The sequence below is a fragment of the Thalia democratica genome, chromosome 4 (assembly GCF_965202585.1).
Source record: "Thalia democratica chromosome 4, ktThaDemo2.hap1.1, whole genome shotgun sequence".
In the NCBI taxonomy this organism is placed as follows: Eukaryota; Metazoa; Chordata; class Thaliacea; order Salpida; family Salpidae; genus Thalia; species Thalia democratica.
Genome location: NC_139168.1, coordinates 23,671,922 through 23,691,376, shown reverse-complemented (window position 1 = coordinate 23,691,376; position 19,455 = coordinate 23,671,922). Strand labels below are relative to the sequence as shown.

General features: G+C 26.5%; 1 protein-coding gene across 1 annotated transcript; it reads right to left on the bottom strand.

The window, feature by feature from the left end:
* Nucleotides 1-1,251: 1,251 nt before the first annotated feature.
* On the bottom strand, nucleotides 1,252-13,392 carry LOC145834244 (uncharacterized). Its single transcript, XM_082941621.1, has 3 exons — nucleotides 11,661-13,392; nucleotides 2,862-2,983; nucleotides 1,252-1,754 (listed from the first exon to the last, which is right to left on the bottom strand). Exon 1 carries the CDS (start codon nucleotides 13,342-13,344, stop codon nucleotides 12,142-12,144), a length of 1,203 nt encoding a protein of 400 aa, XP_082797747.1. The 5' UTR covers nucleotides 13,345-13,392; the 3' UTR covers nucleotides 1,252-1,754; nucleotides 2,862-2,983; nucleotides 11,661-12,141.
* Nucleotides 13,393-19,455: the final 6,063 nt, after the last annotated feature.

The window sequence follows — 19,455 nt, the reverse complement described above, 5'->3', positions numbered from 1 at the left end:
ATTTCCTAACATAAATGTATCTATATAAACAAAACGACAAATTAGAACTTTTACAATTAAAACCTTATATTAATAACAAACTTTCACAGTTAAAACCTTAAAACAATAACGAACTTTTACAACTAAAACCTTAAAAGAATAAAGAACTTAATCAAACACTGTTTTTTTTATTTACATGTACTAAAATTTACTTTCTCCGTTTCTTTATTAACACTTCAACCTCTTCATCTAATGAAGATATGGTTTCCCTCATCTGGTCTGCATCCCGCTTCATTTTCTTGGCAGTTAAAACCATTTCTCTCATTTTATTTGAATCGTTCTCATCTGCTGCCCCTGCTTTTGTCGAAGAGAATCTTGTCTCTAAATCTAGCCACAATTTGTGAGCTTCATTTCTTTTCTTTCTGCACTTATTTATTTTTTCATTCAATTTTGCTGCCTCAATTATTTACTTAAACAAAAAACACGTTGATTCTAAAATTATGCTAGATAAACTTTTGTGTTTATATCAGTTTCACTATGGAAGTGTCCTTGCTATAGATAATCAATACTAAAAAACTTACAAAAACTGCTTGTTCAAGTAGGGTAGTTGTTCAATATTTTAATAGAAAATCTTTATATTTTATTTATTTATATCAGATGAAGGTTTTGGAAAATTTGTTGGTAAATTTCTAGGAAAATTTTGCAATTTTACTCTTACTTTAAAGGATCTTTAATTAATGTTTTACTATTGAAAGTTTTGGAATATAAGGATTTTTAAAATTTAAACTGACAAAATCTGTTTTTCTTTTTTAAATTTCTTGACTTTTTTTCAAAAACTCTTATTTTTTCTTATTTTTTGTCATTCTAATAGTTTTTCCTAACCTTGTGGCAACTCTGAAAAATACATGGATTATAAAAATTTTGCAACACTTAAAATTCTTTTTATTTTAATAATACAGTTGTATTCATCTATTCTTTAAAAACTATATTTGAAAGAAAGAATCTGTTTATTTTACTTAGTTTAAGTTAATATTTATATTTAAAAAAAATTATTCTATCATTATCAACATAAACAATCATACTTCCTAACTTTTTTAAACGTATACAAAATTCATTTGTTAGTAAAAATTTGAACTCAGTTTAAATTTACTTTTCTCATGTACTTATAAAACTTTTTTCAAACTAATAAAAAAAAAGTAAACTAACACTTTGATGTCAAAAGAAAATACACTTTATTGTGAGTTAGAGTAGATTTAAAAATTTTAAGGCTAAGATAAATATAGCTGCAAGTAGTGAATCATAAACGTGTAAAATGTGTTGCCAAATAATAAAGAAATGGTACATGAAAAAAAGTAAAATAATTGCAAATGCCATATAAAAAAAAAAACAAAAGGTAAACTGTACGAGTAAGTTGCACAAAACTAAATATGTTTCGATTTAAAAGAATAAAAATTAAGATACTTAAAAGGCATTTGCTGTAAAAATTGCAGAAGTGAAAATGTAAATAATCAAATATTCAACGATTATAAGCAGCAACAAATTTCTAAAATCGATTTAAAGTTTTAAATTCAATACAGAATCACAATGAAAAACTCATAATGCACTTTCACCTAAAATTTCTCGTTTTCATTTTAACGCTTTAGTGATCACACTCATCATACACCATTCCGATTGGCTGGTACTTCTGGCGGTAAAACGTCCCTCTCGGAAAAAGGTAAACTCATTTCTGAAAGTCCACCATTGCCCGTGCAGAACATGATGGCCGCTTGGTGATGCTGTTGAGCAGTAAAGTGTCTTAAAGTGGTGATATAAACGCTTTTTAGTGGAAAGTTCACACAAACACTTAGGTTATTTTTTGAACCAATAAAATATTATATGGAAAATTGATAAAAGTAACTGGAAGTGTATAAATATTTTGTAGCATATAAAAATATTAAGTTCCTTTTTTATAGTATTTCAAGTAAATATTGAAACTTAAAATCACCTGAAAAATTAGTTTATTCGAACATGATCGCTTATTAAAGTGTCTTAGAACAGCAAATTTAAATAAAGATAACAAGCTTATTTTGTTGATTTAGGAAACAAAGACTATCATAGCTATTAACAATTGAAAATATACATTTAGTATAATCAGTAATTAAGAAAACTAATAACTGTTTTACTGTTACTTTGTAAAAAAATTCATGGAGAACTCTAAACAAGGGTTTCCAAAACTTTTTTTCAAAAGGCCCCCTTAACAGTTATTAAAAAAAGCTATGCCCCCTCCAACAAGATTACTCAAAAAAATACCATTAGAAAAACCTAAAACTTTTTTTGCTCTTCATCATCAAATCCAGAATATCTAATGTAAGTTTCGATTTATGATCTCATATATAATTAGCCATGTTAAATGAAAATCTCTAGTATGTTACAAGTTTTCTAAGAGAGTAAGTTTTTTGTAGTTTTCAAAAATTTTTTTTGTCAATTTCTTCCAGGTTTTTTAAAAACTAGTTTTTTGGTCAAGTTTTGTATAAAATTAAACTTAATGTAAAAAACTGTCTTAAATAGTATAACAACAATTAAAACATACTGTTAAGCAACTTAAAATGTGTTTCTTAATGAATAAAAACAAATAAACACAAACTACTTCACAACAACTTCAATTTTTGTTTGTACAGTAAAAATAATTTGTAAAAAGATCAAAAGCTTATATATTAATGAAGAGGTTGTTTAGTTTATGGTTGTTTAGAAAAAAAAATTAACCTAGAATAAAGTTTTAAAAATCTAAAGTAAGTTGGAATTAGTAATAAACTTTACAAAAAATGTATGTTGCACGAGTATTACTACTAGTACTGTTGTAAAAAATACTCATTAAATATATAAATTAAAAAAAAAATACCAACTTTGATTACACCTTTACTTTTTTTAGTCCATTCTTGGCTATTTTACACCTCAGTTAACTTTTTCATAGGGGAAGAATTTTCAATAAACTTCAATATTCTTTGATAAGGTAAGATGGGAGACACTGTTTTTTACAAAACAATAGATTAAAGAAAATTAAAACAGAATTGACAATAATTTTTAAAGTAAATAAATATACGTTCATAACTTGTTTTGGTTTACTTAAAATAATCAATAATTTGTACTCATTTTAAATTTGTACATGCTTTTATGAATTAAAAAGATTTTTAATGAATAAATACAACATTTATACCATTTTAACTCAATGTAAACATTTCAAAAATCATTTTAAATTTTAGATCATTGTAAGTAAAAATTTAACCCATTTTGTTTGAATATTGTAAAAAAAATCAGCAAAAATTAAGGTTTTTATGCTTAGGTACCTTTTTAGATAACACAAACTTGTTAATAATTCAGAAATTTAAGCTATAATAAACATTTTATAACTTTATGTTCAATTATACTTAAAATAGATCATATGAAATATCTTGAACTATACCTAAGAAGATCAATGAGGCTAAGACTGTCTTAAACTAATTTGGCTTTTTTTAATTTTTAAACATAATGTTAGTTACTTTCTATTTTTTTTAAAACTCATAGTGACTTTTAAGATATAGTGGACTCATTTCAGTAGGTAATTTATGCATGGAAAAACTAATAAGATAAAAAACGTAAATTTCATTAAACTATTTATTACTAATTACATTAATTAATTTATTATATATTAAATTAATCATTATAATTTATTTGTTTAAAAATGTAAATTTTATTAAAAATCAGTCTCCTACATTTTGAGTTTTTAAGCAATTTATTTAAAACTATCTCAGCATAATCTTTAACAAAAAATAAACAACAGTATTGAATTTTTTTTAAAGTAATTTTTTTTTTAATATCTTTAGTCTTTTAACTATTTTTGTAAACGTTACTCAGGGTTGACATTCGTTTATTCAAAATCTCTTCCAAGTTTTCAAAAGTACACTTTTTTGAGTCTATTTCTAGCTTAAAGTTAAGAAACTGTGTTATATAGTATAAAAAGATTGAAAAGATACCGTAAAAATACTTAAAATGTGTTTTTTAATACAAAAATTTTTGGTGATGACAAAATTTTATATCTACATGATAAATTTTTTGTGACAAATCGAAATTTCATAACTAAACATGTTAAAATTCTTAAAAATTCAAGACTTGTCCATGTTTTAAAAAAAATTCTCAAATTCCAGGTTTTTTTGGTTTTTTTTTTGCCTAAATTGTCAAATTCCATGTTTTTCCAGGTTCCTAGGTAAAGTAGCCACACTGGTCACTACACAATTTTCTACAATCATACATTGCATTATCTAAAATCATTTATAAAGTTTGAGACTTTTATCATAAAAAACCTAGTACAAGACAAACTTATAGTGACTTTTTATTGGGAATTATTTTAAGAGAATTTGATTTCAAAACCTCTTGTTTTAAGAAACTATGTACAAAAGTGACTATATCTAAAAAGTTAATTAATGAATTATCTCATAGTTCAAACTTTAAGCCTTAAAAAACGGTTAATGTTTATTTCTTAAACAAAACTGTGACTCAATAATGGCCCTTACATGGTTGCCACAGATCAAGCTAAGAAAAAAATACCTGACGTTTTCCTGACTTTTTACCACAATTTTCCTGACTTTTGTAAATCAAACTTTTAATTTAAACTTATTCTAAAATGCATAATCTAACAATTACAACTATATACAGCTTTCAGTACAATTTCAATACAGGTTAAAACAACAGTTTATTTTTGCTGAATTCAATCATCAGACTTCCATTACATCACTTGAACCACCTGTGTATAATTAATGTATTTGCAATAAATAGCTTTATCTGCAAAATACTTGCATTATTACCTTATAACACAGCTTGTCTGAAAAAAGACACAACTTTTTAGCATTTCCTAGCATACATGTATCTAAATAAACGAAACGACATATAAGGAACTTTTACAATTAAAACTTAAAATTAATAACAAACTTTCACAACTAAAACCTAAAAACATTAAAGAACTTTTACAATTAAAACCTTAAAACAATAAAGAACTTAATCTTTTAGAACTTTTAAAAGTAAACTTTAGTCAGACTTAGTAGAAAAGTTGTTAAACAGCCTAGAAGGTAAACATATCTAATAACAAAAAATATTTACTTAAAACATGTTTTACTTATATAAATTGTTCACTTAGTTTAATAAAATGCTACCCAATTTATTTAATATAAAATCCTTAAACTAAAAATCAATTATAAAAGAATATACTTAAGTAACTGAAGTAAATGCATAAAAAAGTAAACTATATATCTGTTGTATAAAATATTTACTCTTATCATTTAGTATAAAGTTTGTAACAAATAAATATACTCTTACTTATTTTATAAACTTAAGTTATTTTACAAAAAATACAAATAATAAGTAAACTTAGTCTTGGCATATACTTCTCTAATAACTTATTTTATAAATGTAAACAACTTTGGAAAAATTATAAAGAGGTAAAGTATACACATCAGTTTGTTACATAAAATACTAAATTAATTGCTTAATTATAAAGAACTCAATTATTTACTTTAACAAAAAACACTTAGATTCTAAAATTATTCTAGATAAACTTTTGTGTATATATCACAGTTTTACTATGGTAGTTTCCTTGCTACAGATCATCAATACTAAAAAGCTTACAAAAATTGCTTGTTCAAGTAAGGTACTTGTTCAACATGCTAAAAGAAAATTTTTGCAGTTTTATTAAGGATATTTTACTAACTTATACCAGATGAAGGCATTGGAAATTAAATAATTTTGTAAATTTCTAGGAAAATTTGGGAATTTTTTCGGACTTTAAAGGATTTCAAATTTATTTTTACCATTTGAAGGCTTTGGAAAATAAGGAACTTTGTAAATATAAACTGAAAAAATCTGTTTTTTTTTTTCAAAACTCCCCATTTTTTCCTAACTTTTCCTGAATTTTGTGGTTTTTTTAATTTTTCCCGACTCTTCCTGATTTCCTGACTTTTTCTGACCATGTGGCAACCCTTAATGGCCCTTAATACATGATGCAGTTTACATTGCTATTTTTTGGATTATTTTTTTTTTTCTTTTGAAGAGTATTATCTTAGCTACCAGACACTTTAAACTGCTTAAATAAATCAAAATAATTTATCAGATATAAGAGATAAAAATTGTGGCTCAATAAGTTGCATATTGTAGCACAAAACCATAAACTGTGACCCATGCATTTTTTGTTTTGATACATTATGACAATATACAAAAATTGAAGAAATTATTTTATTTTTATAAATTTTTACGCATATTTTATACTTTAAGCTTTCATATAAAAGGTAAAGCAAAATTATAAATTTTTGCTTTAATATTTAGTATATTTTAAGTATGTGCATCTTACTGTTCTGAAAGAATAGTATGCATGGTATAGTTCAAGTTAAAAATATTTTATACTAACATTTCAAACTGATAACACTTTGTGCAAGTCTGGTGGTACCAAACAGTACAATAAACAGAAACTATCTATGTTTACTTTGATTAATTGGCTTAAGAACTAAATTTGAAGTATATGTGTTAAGGCCATAAAAAGGTTAATCCTTTTTTTGAAAGTAAGTTTAATTTTACATAAAACAACGCTATCAATTTTTTTTCTTTTGTTTTGAAAAATTTTAAGTACTTATAAGATATTATCAATCAAAGATAAAAAGTTCAATAGGTTCTTATACAAGATGCAAACTAAAAAGGCAAAAGCAGGCTATTTTACAAAAATTATTTCTCATTCTTCAGATTTTGAGAACTTTTTTAAAACCTTTTTTGTCTAATTTTTAAGAAGTTTTGAACAACTTAAAAGTAATATATTTTTTAATTTTCTTGTCAGCTTTATTATTTAACTTTTTTTTTATGAAAATCTACTTATCGAAAGTTTTTTGTAATGTTAAAAAGAGCTTTTTCTGAAATTTAGAAAAAAATTGCTTTGAAAGCAAAGGAGAAAAACTATTTAGTGAATTTTTCAAAACTATGAGAAATTTCCTTGGATATTTTTATTTCATCAGTTGTGTTGGACTTATTTTACAAAATTGGTTACATCTCAAAAGTTTCAAGTTATACAAAAGTATAGGGGTAAGCCATGTTTTTTACAAGTTGATCTTATTTTATAGAGTTTTTTCTAAGCTTCAAGATGCTTTTTATCGTTTTAAAAAATTCAAACAATTTTTTGAGATATGACCAGTCAAAGTCGGGTCGCATAATAGGCTCCCTATGGGAAGGGAAAACTAAAACAGCAAAAAAAGACTATTTTATTTAGAATCTATCTCCTCCTACATTTTTCAAGCAATCTTCTTCAAACTTTCACAGTCTAATCTTTATACAATAACAAAAAAACATTATTTTGAAATTGAAAAAAAAAATTGTAAAAAGATTTTTTTTTTGTAATAAATTTTTTATTTTAAACTTATTAAAATTTATATGTAATGTTTTTTTCTTTTAATATAAGAAACATTTCCTCGAAATTTGAAGAAGATTGCTTGAAAAATGAAGGAGATAGATTTTTAATGAATTTTAAAATTTCCAAATAGTTGACCTCAAAAAATTTGTGGTCCATACATTTGTATCAGAAAACTTTTACAAAAACTAAAATATCTTAAAAGTTAATAATATTTTTGAATTCTATAACAAACTAGCTTGTAGTTTGAATTTGAAGCTTTCATATAAAAGCCAAAGTTAATCTTTGTAAAAAAAAGTGTTGGACCCCCCTATGGCCTTCTTAAGTTTTAAATTTATAGCCTTTAATAAATGTAAAAAAAAGCTATATCCCCCTATGACTTTAAAGTATATTTGTAATAGAGTAAAATAGTAAGAACTTTATAAGTAGTTATTTAAACAATATTAAATACATTTTACAGGTTGCCGTTTGTTTACTAAAAAATCTCAACTTCTTTTAAGTTTTTGAAAGAACATGTTTGATTTTTTTTTTCATTTTTATAGTCAAATTAATTTAAGGTAAAACACTGCCTTAAATTCTACAACAATATTAAAAAAATATTGTTTTGCTACTTTAGTGTGACTTTCAAAATTCTGAATGATACCAAAATCAGTCATTGTATATGATAGATGTTTGGTATCTAATATAAATTTCATTATTTTACTAGTAAAATTGTTTAACACCTCAGGTTTTTTCAGATTTAAGTTTTTGTTCAAAATTCCAGGTTTGTTTGCTAAAGTTGTTAAATTCCAGGTTTTCAAGCATTCTAGTTTTTATGAAAACCTTAAGAAGGGCCCTAAATTGTTTTAAAATACACTGTTCTGCTACTTTTTAAAGTAAAAAAAATAACCGACTGAGTAACCAAAATCTAGCTTTAGTTGGTTGAGTCTATGCAAAATAAAAAAATAGTATAGGTCAAAATTTGAAAATAATAATTGTTTAAATGGGCTGAAATACCTAATAATATCAAAATAATAACTAAAAGGACTTGATGTTTGGAAAAAATATATCTTCTGAAAAAAAAGTCACAAAAACTAACCAGAAACTTTGAAATAGTATCCAAACTAGCCTGAGTTTTGCAAAAATATAAAAACTAGCCCAGCTTTTTTTTTAATAACAAACTAACAAATGCAGTCTGAATGTGTGACAAACCTGAATTAAGAAAAAAAATATTTGCTTGATGTAACTAATCGAATAATTTTATCCAACTTAAGGAACTTTAGAGAAAACAATTTTCTTTAAAAACTTGAATATTTATTGTTCAAATATTCTATAATAGTTGAGATAATGTAATACTTGAACTGTAAAACTACTTTACTTTTTTATCAAAACAAAGTTTTATGTGTAATTCTAAATGTACATTTCAAATTATATCCATAAAAATATAAATAATAAATTTCATAACAACATTTATAAATTTATATTTTTTTTGTTTTTCCAACAGTAACTAAAGTTTTAATAATGATAAAATAATCCAAGCCAAAGGGAAAAGTGTGGGAATATTTTAAGTTTTAGTAAATGTAGTCCTATTATAAAAAGCCTTAAATTTTGTTTTTACAAATTTTGGTTTTACAAAAGATTATTGTTGTTTATTATAAACTGCTTCTATATGAGGTTTGCAATAATAAATGAGAAAATTTACAGGTTTATCTAAGGTTTTTTTAAATTTTTATTCATTTTTCAGACTTTTTCTAGGTTTTTGAAAATACATATTTTTTTGACAGTTTTTAGTATACAATCAAACTTAAGGTTAAAAACAGTATCAAAGAGAATAGTAACAATATCAAAAAGATACTTTATACTAATTTGATGTGATACTTAAAATTCTAAATGATACAAATAATAGCTATTATGTATTATCAATTTTCTGATTTTTTTTTAGTATTTTTAGTTCTCAAATTCCAGTTTTTCAAGTTTTTTTTGCCTAAATTTTCGAATCCTTGTATTTTAACATTTTTGGAAACCCAGATTTGAGGATAATTGCTAAAACAAATAAAAAAAGTTTTCATGAATATGGAAAATAAAAAAAATTTGGTACACTTCTATCTGAAATCTTTTTATAAACTGATTTATCCTTAACAGTTAATTAAAACTTTTATGTTTTACTGTTTGACCTTTAAATAAGAGTCAATATTAAACTATGTAAAAAAATGTTGAACCCCTACCAACAGCCTTAAATAATTTTGTTTTTAAGGCCATAGGGGGGTCCAACATTTTTTTTTACAAAAATTAACTTTGGCATTTATATGAAAGCTTTAAGTACAAACTACAAGCCAGTTTTTATAGAATTCAAAAATATCATTTAACTTTTGAGATATTTATTTTTTTGTAAAAATTTTCCAATACAATCGTATGGACGGCAAATTTTTTGGGGTCAATTTTCTTGGAAATTTTAAAATTTAAAAATCTATCTCCTCCTTCATTTTTCAAGCAATCTTCTTCAAATTTTCAGGAAACATTTCTTATAATAAAAGGAAAAAACATTACTTTAGAATTTTAGTAAGTTAAAAAAATAGAAATTTTATCACAAAAATTGAAAAAAAAGTGTTTTTTTTTTCAAAAAAAAAATATTTTTACAATTTTTTAATTCCAAAATAACGTTTTTTGTTATTGTATAAAGATTAGACTGTGAAAGTTTGAAGAAGATTGCTTGAAAAATGTAGGAGGAGATAGATTCTAAATAAAATAGTCTTTTTTTGCTGTTTAAGTTTTCCCTTTCCATAGGGAGCCTATTATGCGGCCCGACTTTGACTGGTCATATCTCAAAAAATTGTTTGAATTTTTTAAAACGATAAAAAGCAACTTGAAGCTTAGAAACAACTCTATAAAATAAGATCAACTTGTAAAAAACATGGTTTACCCCCCCCCCCCCCTATGGCCTTAATACTTATTATAAGGTTTTATAAAAAAAACTTTGGGGTGGCCACTCTTTTGAGTCAAAAAATATTTTGTGTATTCTTGACTAGGTCTTAAATTGTATAGTTAAAGGAAATATAATAGTTTGATTAAAAAAAGAAATAGATTTAATAACTCTTGTCATAAAAAATTTGTATATATATCTGTTTTACTTAAAGATTTAAATAGCTGTAAATAATTGGTAAAAAAAATCTATAAACTGTCAAGGGCATGGGGGGACGGCTTTGATTTTTACAAGTTGATTTTATGTTAGAGTTTTATCTGAGCTATCAGACTATTTTAACCCCTTAAAAAAAATCAAAATAATTTTTTGAGATATAAGGGATAAAAGTCGTTTACCTGAATAGGTTACTAATGGAAGGCGCAAACAAAAACGCAAAAAACTACAATTTCATTAAAAATCTATTTTCTCCTCTATTTTTTAACCAACAATCTTCTTCAAATTTTCACAGAAAGTCTACTATTAAATTTAAAAAGATTGAATAAGGAATTTTTTTAACTCTGAAAATTTTTTTACCATTTTATTTTACTTGAAGAGGTTGCATTTTTTGTAACCAAAACCGGGTTGAAAAAATATTTAGTTTGCACACCTCTTTTTAATTTTTAAATAAAAATATTATTTAAAAAACCCTTTTTTTTGTCTTTTTTATCTAAAATTTTTACTTGTTGATAATTTTAAGATTGCAACAATCAAAGTCTTTTAAACTATAATAGACGTTTCCTGAAAGTTTGAGATCTCTAGCTCAAAAAATGAAGGAGAAGATAGAATTTAGTGATATTTTAAATTTCACTAAATTTCATCAATTTAAAATTGACCCCAAAAAAATTTTTATCCATACGTTGAAACAAAATTTTTACAAAAATTACAATATCTAAAAAGCTAAATAATTGTTTTTAATTCTATAAAAACTGGCTTGTAGTTTGTACTTAAAGCTTACATATCAGAGCATATATAATTTTAGTAAAAAACAAAGTTGGACTCCCCTATGGCCTTAAGTTATAAATTATTTTTAAATGCTGATATAATAACTTTTTAATTGATACTATTAAAATGAAACTAAAAAAAATACTATCTTCTTCAAAAGTAATTCAGATCTTATTTAAAAGGCTTTCATATAAGTCTAATGTTAGTTATTAATTATCTTAATAACCTGTATTCACTTAAGATTTCTTAAATATAGCAACTCTAAAGTGAGAAACAAAACTCTAAAAAAAGGAAAATTTAAGCTTCAATACTACAAATTAAATTGTAGTACATTGATTTAACTTTATTATTTAGATTAACTAACTTTTAGAACAAAAACAATAAATAATAAAATAGAAAATAAACAACCTTTGATATGTTCAAAAATCTTCAGCTGGAATCAAACCACTTCAAAATTTCTTGTAAGAAATAGCTGGACAGTCCCATTGACATCATTTTATTAGTATAACACATTATGTGTCATTTTAAATGATTTACTTTAATCTTCAAATTTGTTCAAGTGACATTTTATGAACTAAGATTGCTAACTTTAAATAGACTTTCATTTATAAAATTCTTTACAAAAGTTTGAAACTTAAACAACTTTTAAAACAAAATTGAAACTTTTTTAATAAATAAGCAATAAAACACAACAAAGTCACCACAAGTACTTAAAAAGGTTGAAGAAAAAATTAACCTAGTCAAAATAAGTTATAACATAGTTAGTTACCTAAAATCATAGTTGATACCAAATAAAATAGTAGTCCAGTTACAATAAAAACTTTATTTTAAATGAGTTTCTTTATTATTAACCTAAAATCAGTTGTTCAGTTTTCAGAAGTACACAAGTTTACTCTGGCTTGGTAAACATGAGTATGTCTCTGCAAAACGCTTTACCAGGTTCAGATGTCTTCAACACTTTTGGTTGACTGAATCCAACATCATCACACAAGTACTTGCTAAACATGTCAGGTTTCAACTTCATCGTGTAGTAATTCCTGAAAAACTCCTCAGAGTTCTTTCTCACCTTTGCATAGCTCTTCCACGGCTGCGGCTCAAAAATAAACTTGCCACCTCTTTTCAGCTCCTTGTAAATTTTATCAAAAGTTCGTTTCAAGCCCTCATCTCCCCAATTGAGGTGAATCCATTTGCTCACAGACATCAGCATAATGACATCATAATACTCTTCATTCTCTACTCCATCTTTACTAGCAGGAACATAGTTGTGAGCCTTGAAAGATATGTTTTGAGGAAACTTTGATTGTTCACCTGCAGCTAGTTTGTACTGCCCACTGGGGTTGACAGAGTAGTTGTTAATGTTGGTGGTTGCCACTTTGATCAGCCTCTTATCAATGTCACACCCCAAAACTTCCTCAGGCTGGAAGTCCCTTGCCACCAGCAGCGTCAGTTGACCCCCGTTGCAGCCAATGTCTAAAACTTTTCTGCCTGCGAACCACTCTTTTTTGAAGCTATCCATCCTGACGTCTTGAAACTTTACGGTGTTCCTGTAGCCGTAGTAAGCCAGGTAGTTCCCATATTGTTCCATGTCTTTTCTCTTTGAGCCGAACTTCATTTGCTTGATTGCGTTTTCAAAATCTTCCTTTTCCATGGTTGTGTAGTCAACGTGCTTGTTTCCTCTGATGTTGATGTTTTCAGGGTTTGCTTCCTGAGCCTGGTACAGCTTTTTTCTCTTCTGATCCTTGGTTTTGGTCTTCTTTTTGGGTGGTGATGTTGCTTTGACTACTTTGGCACACAAGTCATTTTCTGAACTTGGTTGAGAAACTTTACTTTCTGAAGTTTCTTTGTCTGATTTTCTCTTTTCAACATTTTTTGATTTAGACTTCTTTTTTGAAACTTTAGTTTCTTCAGGAGCAACATTATTATTGTAACACTGTGAAGTTTCTAGTTTGCTTTCAATTTCATTTTTGACATTCTTGTTTTTTTTAGCTTTACTCTTCTTTTTTTTAAGTTTTGGAGCTTTTGTTGTCTCAGCAGAAAGATCATTTTCAGTACATTGCTGAGTTTCTACTGTTTCTTTGATTTCTTTAACCATTTTAATTTTATATTTTTTGAAAAAAGTTAAGATACTGAAATAAATCAAAATAATATATTGGAAAAAAAAACCTGAGATAAAACTGTATTTGAATAATTTACTACAATTATTTTATGGGTTTCTACAGATCAAGCAGAGGAAAACTTCTTGACTTTTTACTTAAATTTTCCTGACTTGTGTAAATCAAACTCTTAAATTAAACTTATTCTAAAATACATAATCAAGCAGTTGAAACTATATAGAACTTTCAATCTAATTTTAATACAGGTTAAAACAATAGTTTTTTTTTACATTTACCTTAAATTTTCAACCTTCAAGTTTTTGGCCTAAAATTTTTATGTAGCAATCATTAAAAAAAAACACATTCTATGCGATTTCAGATCATTTGAAGAAAGTTTTACTGAGGTATTTTTAGATTTTCTGTATTTTTTTATAATTTTTTATTTCTAAGTTTTTTTTGAAGAAACCAAGATAATCCTTCAAGAAACTTTCTTCAAATTGTCTGAAAACGCGTTAGAAGTTTTGTTGTTTGATTGCTACATAAAAATGTCAGGCCAAAAATTTGAATGTCAAAAATTTAAGGTCCCACACAATTTACAAAGGGGTTGTTTTCAGAAAATGTAAACAGTGTGATGGTGGTAAAAGCTAGGAAGCTAATTTTTTTTAAATTGTTTATTTATGTTAAGTACGCACAAAAAGATAAACTAAGTTCTACTACCAAATTTCGTTTTTGAGGGGCAACAGATGCACACTATTTAAATAAGGTGTAATTTTATTAAATTAAAATGTCAATGCAAAAACCAACAACCTTGAAGAGTTTGGAGAAATTGATGGAGAAGTTGTTCATGGAGGTGAAGGCAGACTTTGCAAAAGGTATGGGGGGTCTTTCAAACGATATGAGGGAACTGAAGGAGGAGCTAATGATCCAGAAGAATAGAGTTGTAGAGCTTGAAAAGTCTGTGAAATTTATTAGTGGTGGTTTTGACAAGCTGGAGAAGGAAAACAAAGCCATGAAAAGTCAAATAGAAGTGCTAAAATCAGATAATGTAAAATTAGTAAAGTTAAAGAAGGTGGTGAGTTGTCCCAAAAAGTTAACCAGATGGACAACTTTCTTAGAAGGTCAAATGCTGAAATCCAAGGGATACCGGTATCAGAAAATGAAAATATGGAAAGTTTAGTGATGAACACATTGAAAATAGTTGACCCACGGATTCATAGAAAGAATGTTGTTTCATATAAAAGGATGAAACCAACTGGAAAGGCTGAAGATAAGAAGAAAGTATTTAATCCGATTTTAGTTAAGTTTAGATCTTTTGAGCAGAAGGTCAAGATCATGAAAGAGAAGAAAAAGTTGGCAAATGCTAATCTCAACTCAATATGTAAAAATATTGAGAAGATTTACATCAACGAGAACCTATCACAATTTAGTCGGGACCTTCTTTACCATACAAGAAGGTTCCAAAAGGCTAATGGCTGGAAGTTCTCTTGGTCGTCTGGTGGGGTGGTTTTGATGAGAGAGAAGGAAACAAGCAAGGCTGTGGTAGTTCATTGTGTAGAAGAGTTGAAAAAATATTCTAAAAGTGATTGTTAACTATCACTTAATTCTAAATATTAATATATTTATGTTTTTATTTATTTATTTTATATATATATATATTTTTTTTTAAGTTTTTGTTGAGATTTTACTTAGTACTTTAAATGAGCTCATATAAGACAAAATTAGTTAAAACTGCTTTTGTTGAGATTTGTAAAGTTTGTAAAAATGATTTTAAACCTCCAAATTTTGAATCCATATATTGTGATGGGTGTAAAAGAAGGATACATTTAAATTGTTCTGGGCTATCTAAGCTTAATTTTAATTTCTATTCTTATAACAGTGATTTATTTTATTGTAAAAATTGTACAAATAATTTTAAGTTTGACATTGTTGGGAGTGAAGACTTCTGTAAAAATTGTTTTAAAAGATTTTCTTCTAAAGATAAATGTGTGTATTGTGAAGGTTGTTTTAAATGGATGCATTGCAAATGTGTCAGTATACCAAACAAGAGTCTTAATAAGATATGTAAAAATGATTTACCTTTTTTTTGTAAAGATTGTGATTTGAACATGTCTGTTTGTTATAGATGTAGTTTAGCTTGTAAAGACTCAGAAAATTGTTTAACTTGTTTTTTATGTAATAGAAAATGTCATTTTAAATGTACAACTAGTAAAAATGTTCTGTACCAATTTAAAAGCAATAGTTTTAGATTTTATTGTGATCTATGTGAAAAATCTGTTTTTCCATTTCAGAATGTTGATGATCTTGACTATGATTGCTTTAATAAACCTATTAAGATGAATATTAGTGGAAGAGATGACCAATATTTAGACTTAAATTGTGTGAATTTTGGAAAAGAAAATACTATTAGTGTTGTTTACATGAATATTAGAAGCATAAATGCAAATCTACATAAAATTGAGGAATTTTTGAATTTAGTGAAAAATCTACCTGATATAATCTGTGTTTGTGAAACTTGGTTGACTAGTCTGAGACCTTTTATGGGTAAACTGCATGGGTATGATTTTGTAAATAAACTGTCTAATAGTAATCAATCTGGTGGTGTTGCATTTTTTGTAAGAGCTTGTCACTCTTATGAGGTTGTAGAAGGTATATCATTTAAACAGTGTGATGTAGATGATTTGTGGATCTCTATTAAACTTGGAAACAATAAACATCTTATACTTGATAATGTGTACAGACACCCAAGCTCTACATTTAATACTTTTAAAGAAAATTTTGTTAAAGTTTTAGATATATAAAATGAAAAGAAAAGAGATTTTATAATTGGTGGTGATGTAAATATAAACTTATTTAATAGAGATCAGCGTACTTGTGACTATTTGAATTGTGTTTCTAGTGCTGGTGCTAAACAATTTGTTGATTCCCCAACTAGACTTTCTTCTGATTGCTCCTCTAGTTCCTTGATTGACCATGTTTATTCTAGTTTTGGGCGTGAGAAGCTAAATGTTAATGTTGTAGATTATGATATATCTGACCATATGCCTGTTGTTTGTGAAATTAAATGTTTAATGAATAAAAATGAATTGTGTTATCAAAAATCAGTTCAAGATTTCAGTAAGTTTGATGTTGGAGTTTTTTTAAATGATCTTAGAAGGAACTTGGGTAAATTGAAAATGAGTATTACAAAAGGTGAGGATATAAATGAGTGTTGGAATGAGTTTGAGAGTGTGTTTGGTAGCACAGTGTTTTATCATGCACCAATTAAAATTTTAAATAAAAAAGATCAAAAACTAAAAGCTAAACCTTGGATTTCAAAGGGGATTATTGTTTCAATTAAAAAGAAAAATCTAATGTTTAAGTCTGCTATCAAAGATAAAACAAAAAAAATTTCAATTACATTCAAAAAATATAGAAATATTCTGAATCGAGTTATTGAACGATCTAAAATACTTTACTTTAAACAGGTTGTAAACAAAAACAAAACAAACAGTAAAAAGTTGTGGAAAATAATTAACAATATTGTTGCAACTAAGCCTATCTCTCATTCAAAAATCAATGGTGTGCTTGATGTGCATGGTAATGTTGTTGTTGAACCAAAATAAATGGTAATGTTATGAATAAAAATTTTGTGTCAATTGCTGATGATTTAATAAAAAAAAGAACATATGTTGCTTGTGATTATGATGAGTTTTCAATAGGTTCTGTAAAAAATGGTTTTGTTTTTAAGAATATATCAGCGAGCAAAATTGAAAATTATATTAAAACAATGAACCCTAACAAGAGTGTGCGTTCTGATGTCCCTAGTATTCGTTTTGTGAAGCTTAGTGCAAAAATAATTTCTCCCTACCTTTCTATGTTGTATAATAGTTGTGTTGAGTATGGCGTGTTTCCTAATTCTCTTAAACATGCTGAGGTAGTGCAGATTTATAAAAATGGTAAAAAAAACAATGTAAATAATTATAAACCTATTTCTCTTTTGTCTCCTTTTTCCAAAATTTTTGAGTCATTGGTGTCGTGTGTGAGAGACTGAGTGGTTATTTTCTGTCAAATAATTTACTGCACTGCAAACAATATGGGTTTAGAAAAAATAGTACGACTGAGTTAGCAGTAAATCAGATTGTTGAGGAACTAATTGAGGCTGATGAAAAAAAAAGCTAAATTGTTCTGTTTTTTTGGATCTTGCTAAAGCTTTTAACACTGTTAACCATAAAATTCTAATATCAAAACTTAAATGTTATAATATAAAATGCTGAATGTTAAATTTTATTGAAAGTTATTTAAAAGATAGAAGTCAGTCTACTGTTGTAAATAATGTTGTTTCTGAGCTTGAAATTTTGAATGTTGGGATACCTCAGGGTTCTTGTTTTGGTCCATTGTTGTTTCTTGTATATATAAATGACATATTTTCAGCTACAAATATTAAATTGAGATTGTTTGCAGACGATGCTTGTCTGAGTTATCAACATTGTGATATTGACCATGTTAATGTTGTTATAAATATGGAGTTGAAGAAAATTGATGAATGGCTGTGTAAAAATAGATTGTTTATTAATTATTCAAAGACTAAGCTTTTGCTGTTTAATAGAACTGCAAAAAAGAATGAATTCAGTGTTAAGGTAAATGGTTTTGTGATTGAGCAGAGTGAAAATATTAAATACTTAGGTGTGGTATTAGACGATAATTTAAATTGGAAGGCACATTTAAAGTACCTTAAGTCTAAGCTTTCAAGAAGTTGTTTTATGATGTCAAAATTAAGATATTATTTGGATACGAGTACTTTGAAAATGGTGTATTATAGTTTGTTTTATCCTCATATCCTGTATTGTATATCTGTTTGGGGTGGTGCTGCTAGTTGTCATTTGAAACCAATTGTTTGTATGCAAAAAAGAATTGTAAGATATGTTTGTCGCGTACCTGCACTGACTCCTACAAATTCATTGTTTTTAAAAACTGGTATACTGAAATTTAATGAGGTGTTTAATTTGCAAGTTTGTAAGTTGATGCTGAATACTTTGAGAGGATTTGAGGTTGACCACAGTTGTTTTACTCCAGTAAGTATGGTTCATACACACTATACAAGACATTCAAAAAATAATAATTTTGTTATTGAAAGACCTAGAACACAACTTGGCCTAAACTCCTTCAAGTATTTGGGCCCTAAGTTGTGGTCTAGTGTTCCAGAAATTTTTAAAAACCTAAAAAAAGATCAGTTTAAATATAGTTACAAAAAATTCTTGTTGAGCCAGTATACTGAGTAGGTTTAGAGTGCTGTGGTTGAATATTTTGTGTTGCATGCAGATTTTGATTAATTGCTTTTGGTTGTTATTTTTATCTGTTTCTCTTATTATATGTATGGTCAATTTTGTTTGTGTCTACTCTGATCATGATTGGCTGGTTTTGGTCTGTTGATGGGGAAATATATTGTATGGTTGTGCGTGATTGTTTTTTTGCTACTATCCAGTTTTTATTACATTTTTGTTATATTTATTTGTTAGCTGTATATATTAATTATTATTGCATAAATATAATTTTTTTTTCTTACTTTTATTAGACTAAAATTAATTCCACCAATACAAGTTTCAGAAACTACATTTTTCTTAATAGTTTTTATTTAATTTTTATTTATTTATATTTATTTTTTTTCTAATTTAGCTTAATTTTTAGATTTTTTTTTCTGAGTACTATTTCAGTAAATTAGTTAATTATCAAGCTTCAAGATAGTTATTTAATGCTAATATATTCATTATAATACTAGTTTTATGCATTTGCTCAACAGCTGACTGTGAGTTCACTTTGGTGGCGGTGATCACATGATTGGATTGTTGGTGTGATTTTTTTGTTGTAGCGCCGGTGAACACTTACTTGGGGATTTGAGCTTCACGATTTTCCCACACTTTGTGGTTTTTAGTGTTGAGATTTTAGCCTTGTAAGTGTTCTCCAAATGGCGTGTCACCAAGGGCTTTTTTATTTGTTTAAAAGATAGTTTTTTGTTTATTTTATTTTTGGATAGTTAAAGTTAAATATTAATGGGGCAGGTAAAATTACATATGATGTAACTCACTTTTCCCCAGAAAACGTTTATTGTTGCAAGGGGTAGAGTTTGAGACTGA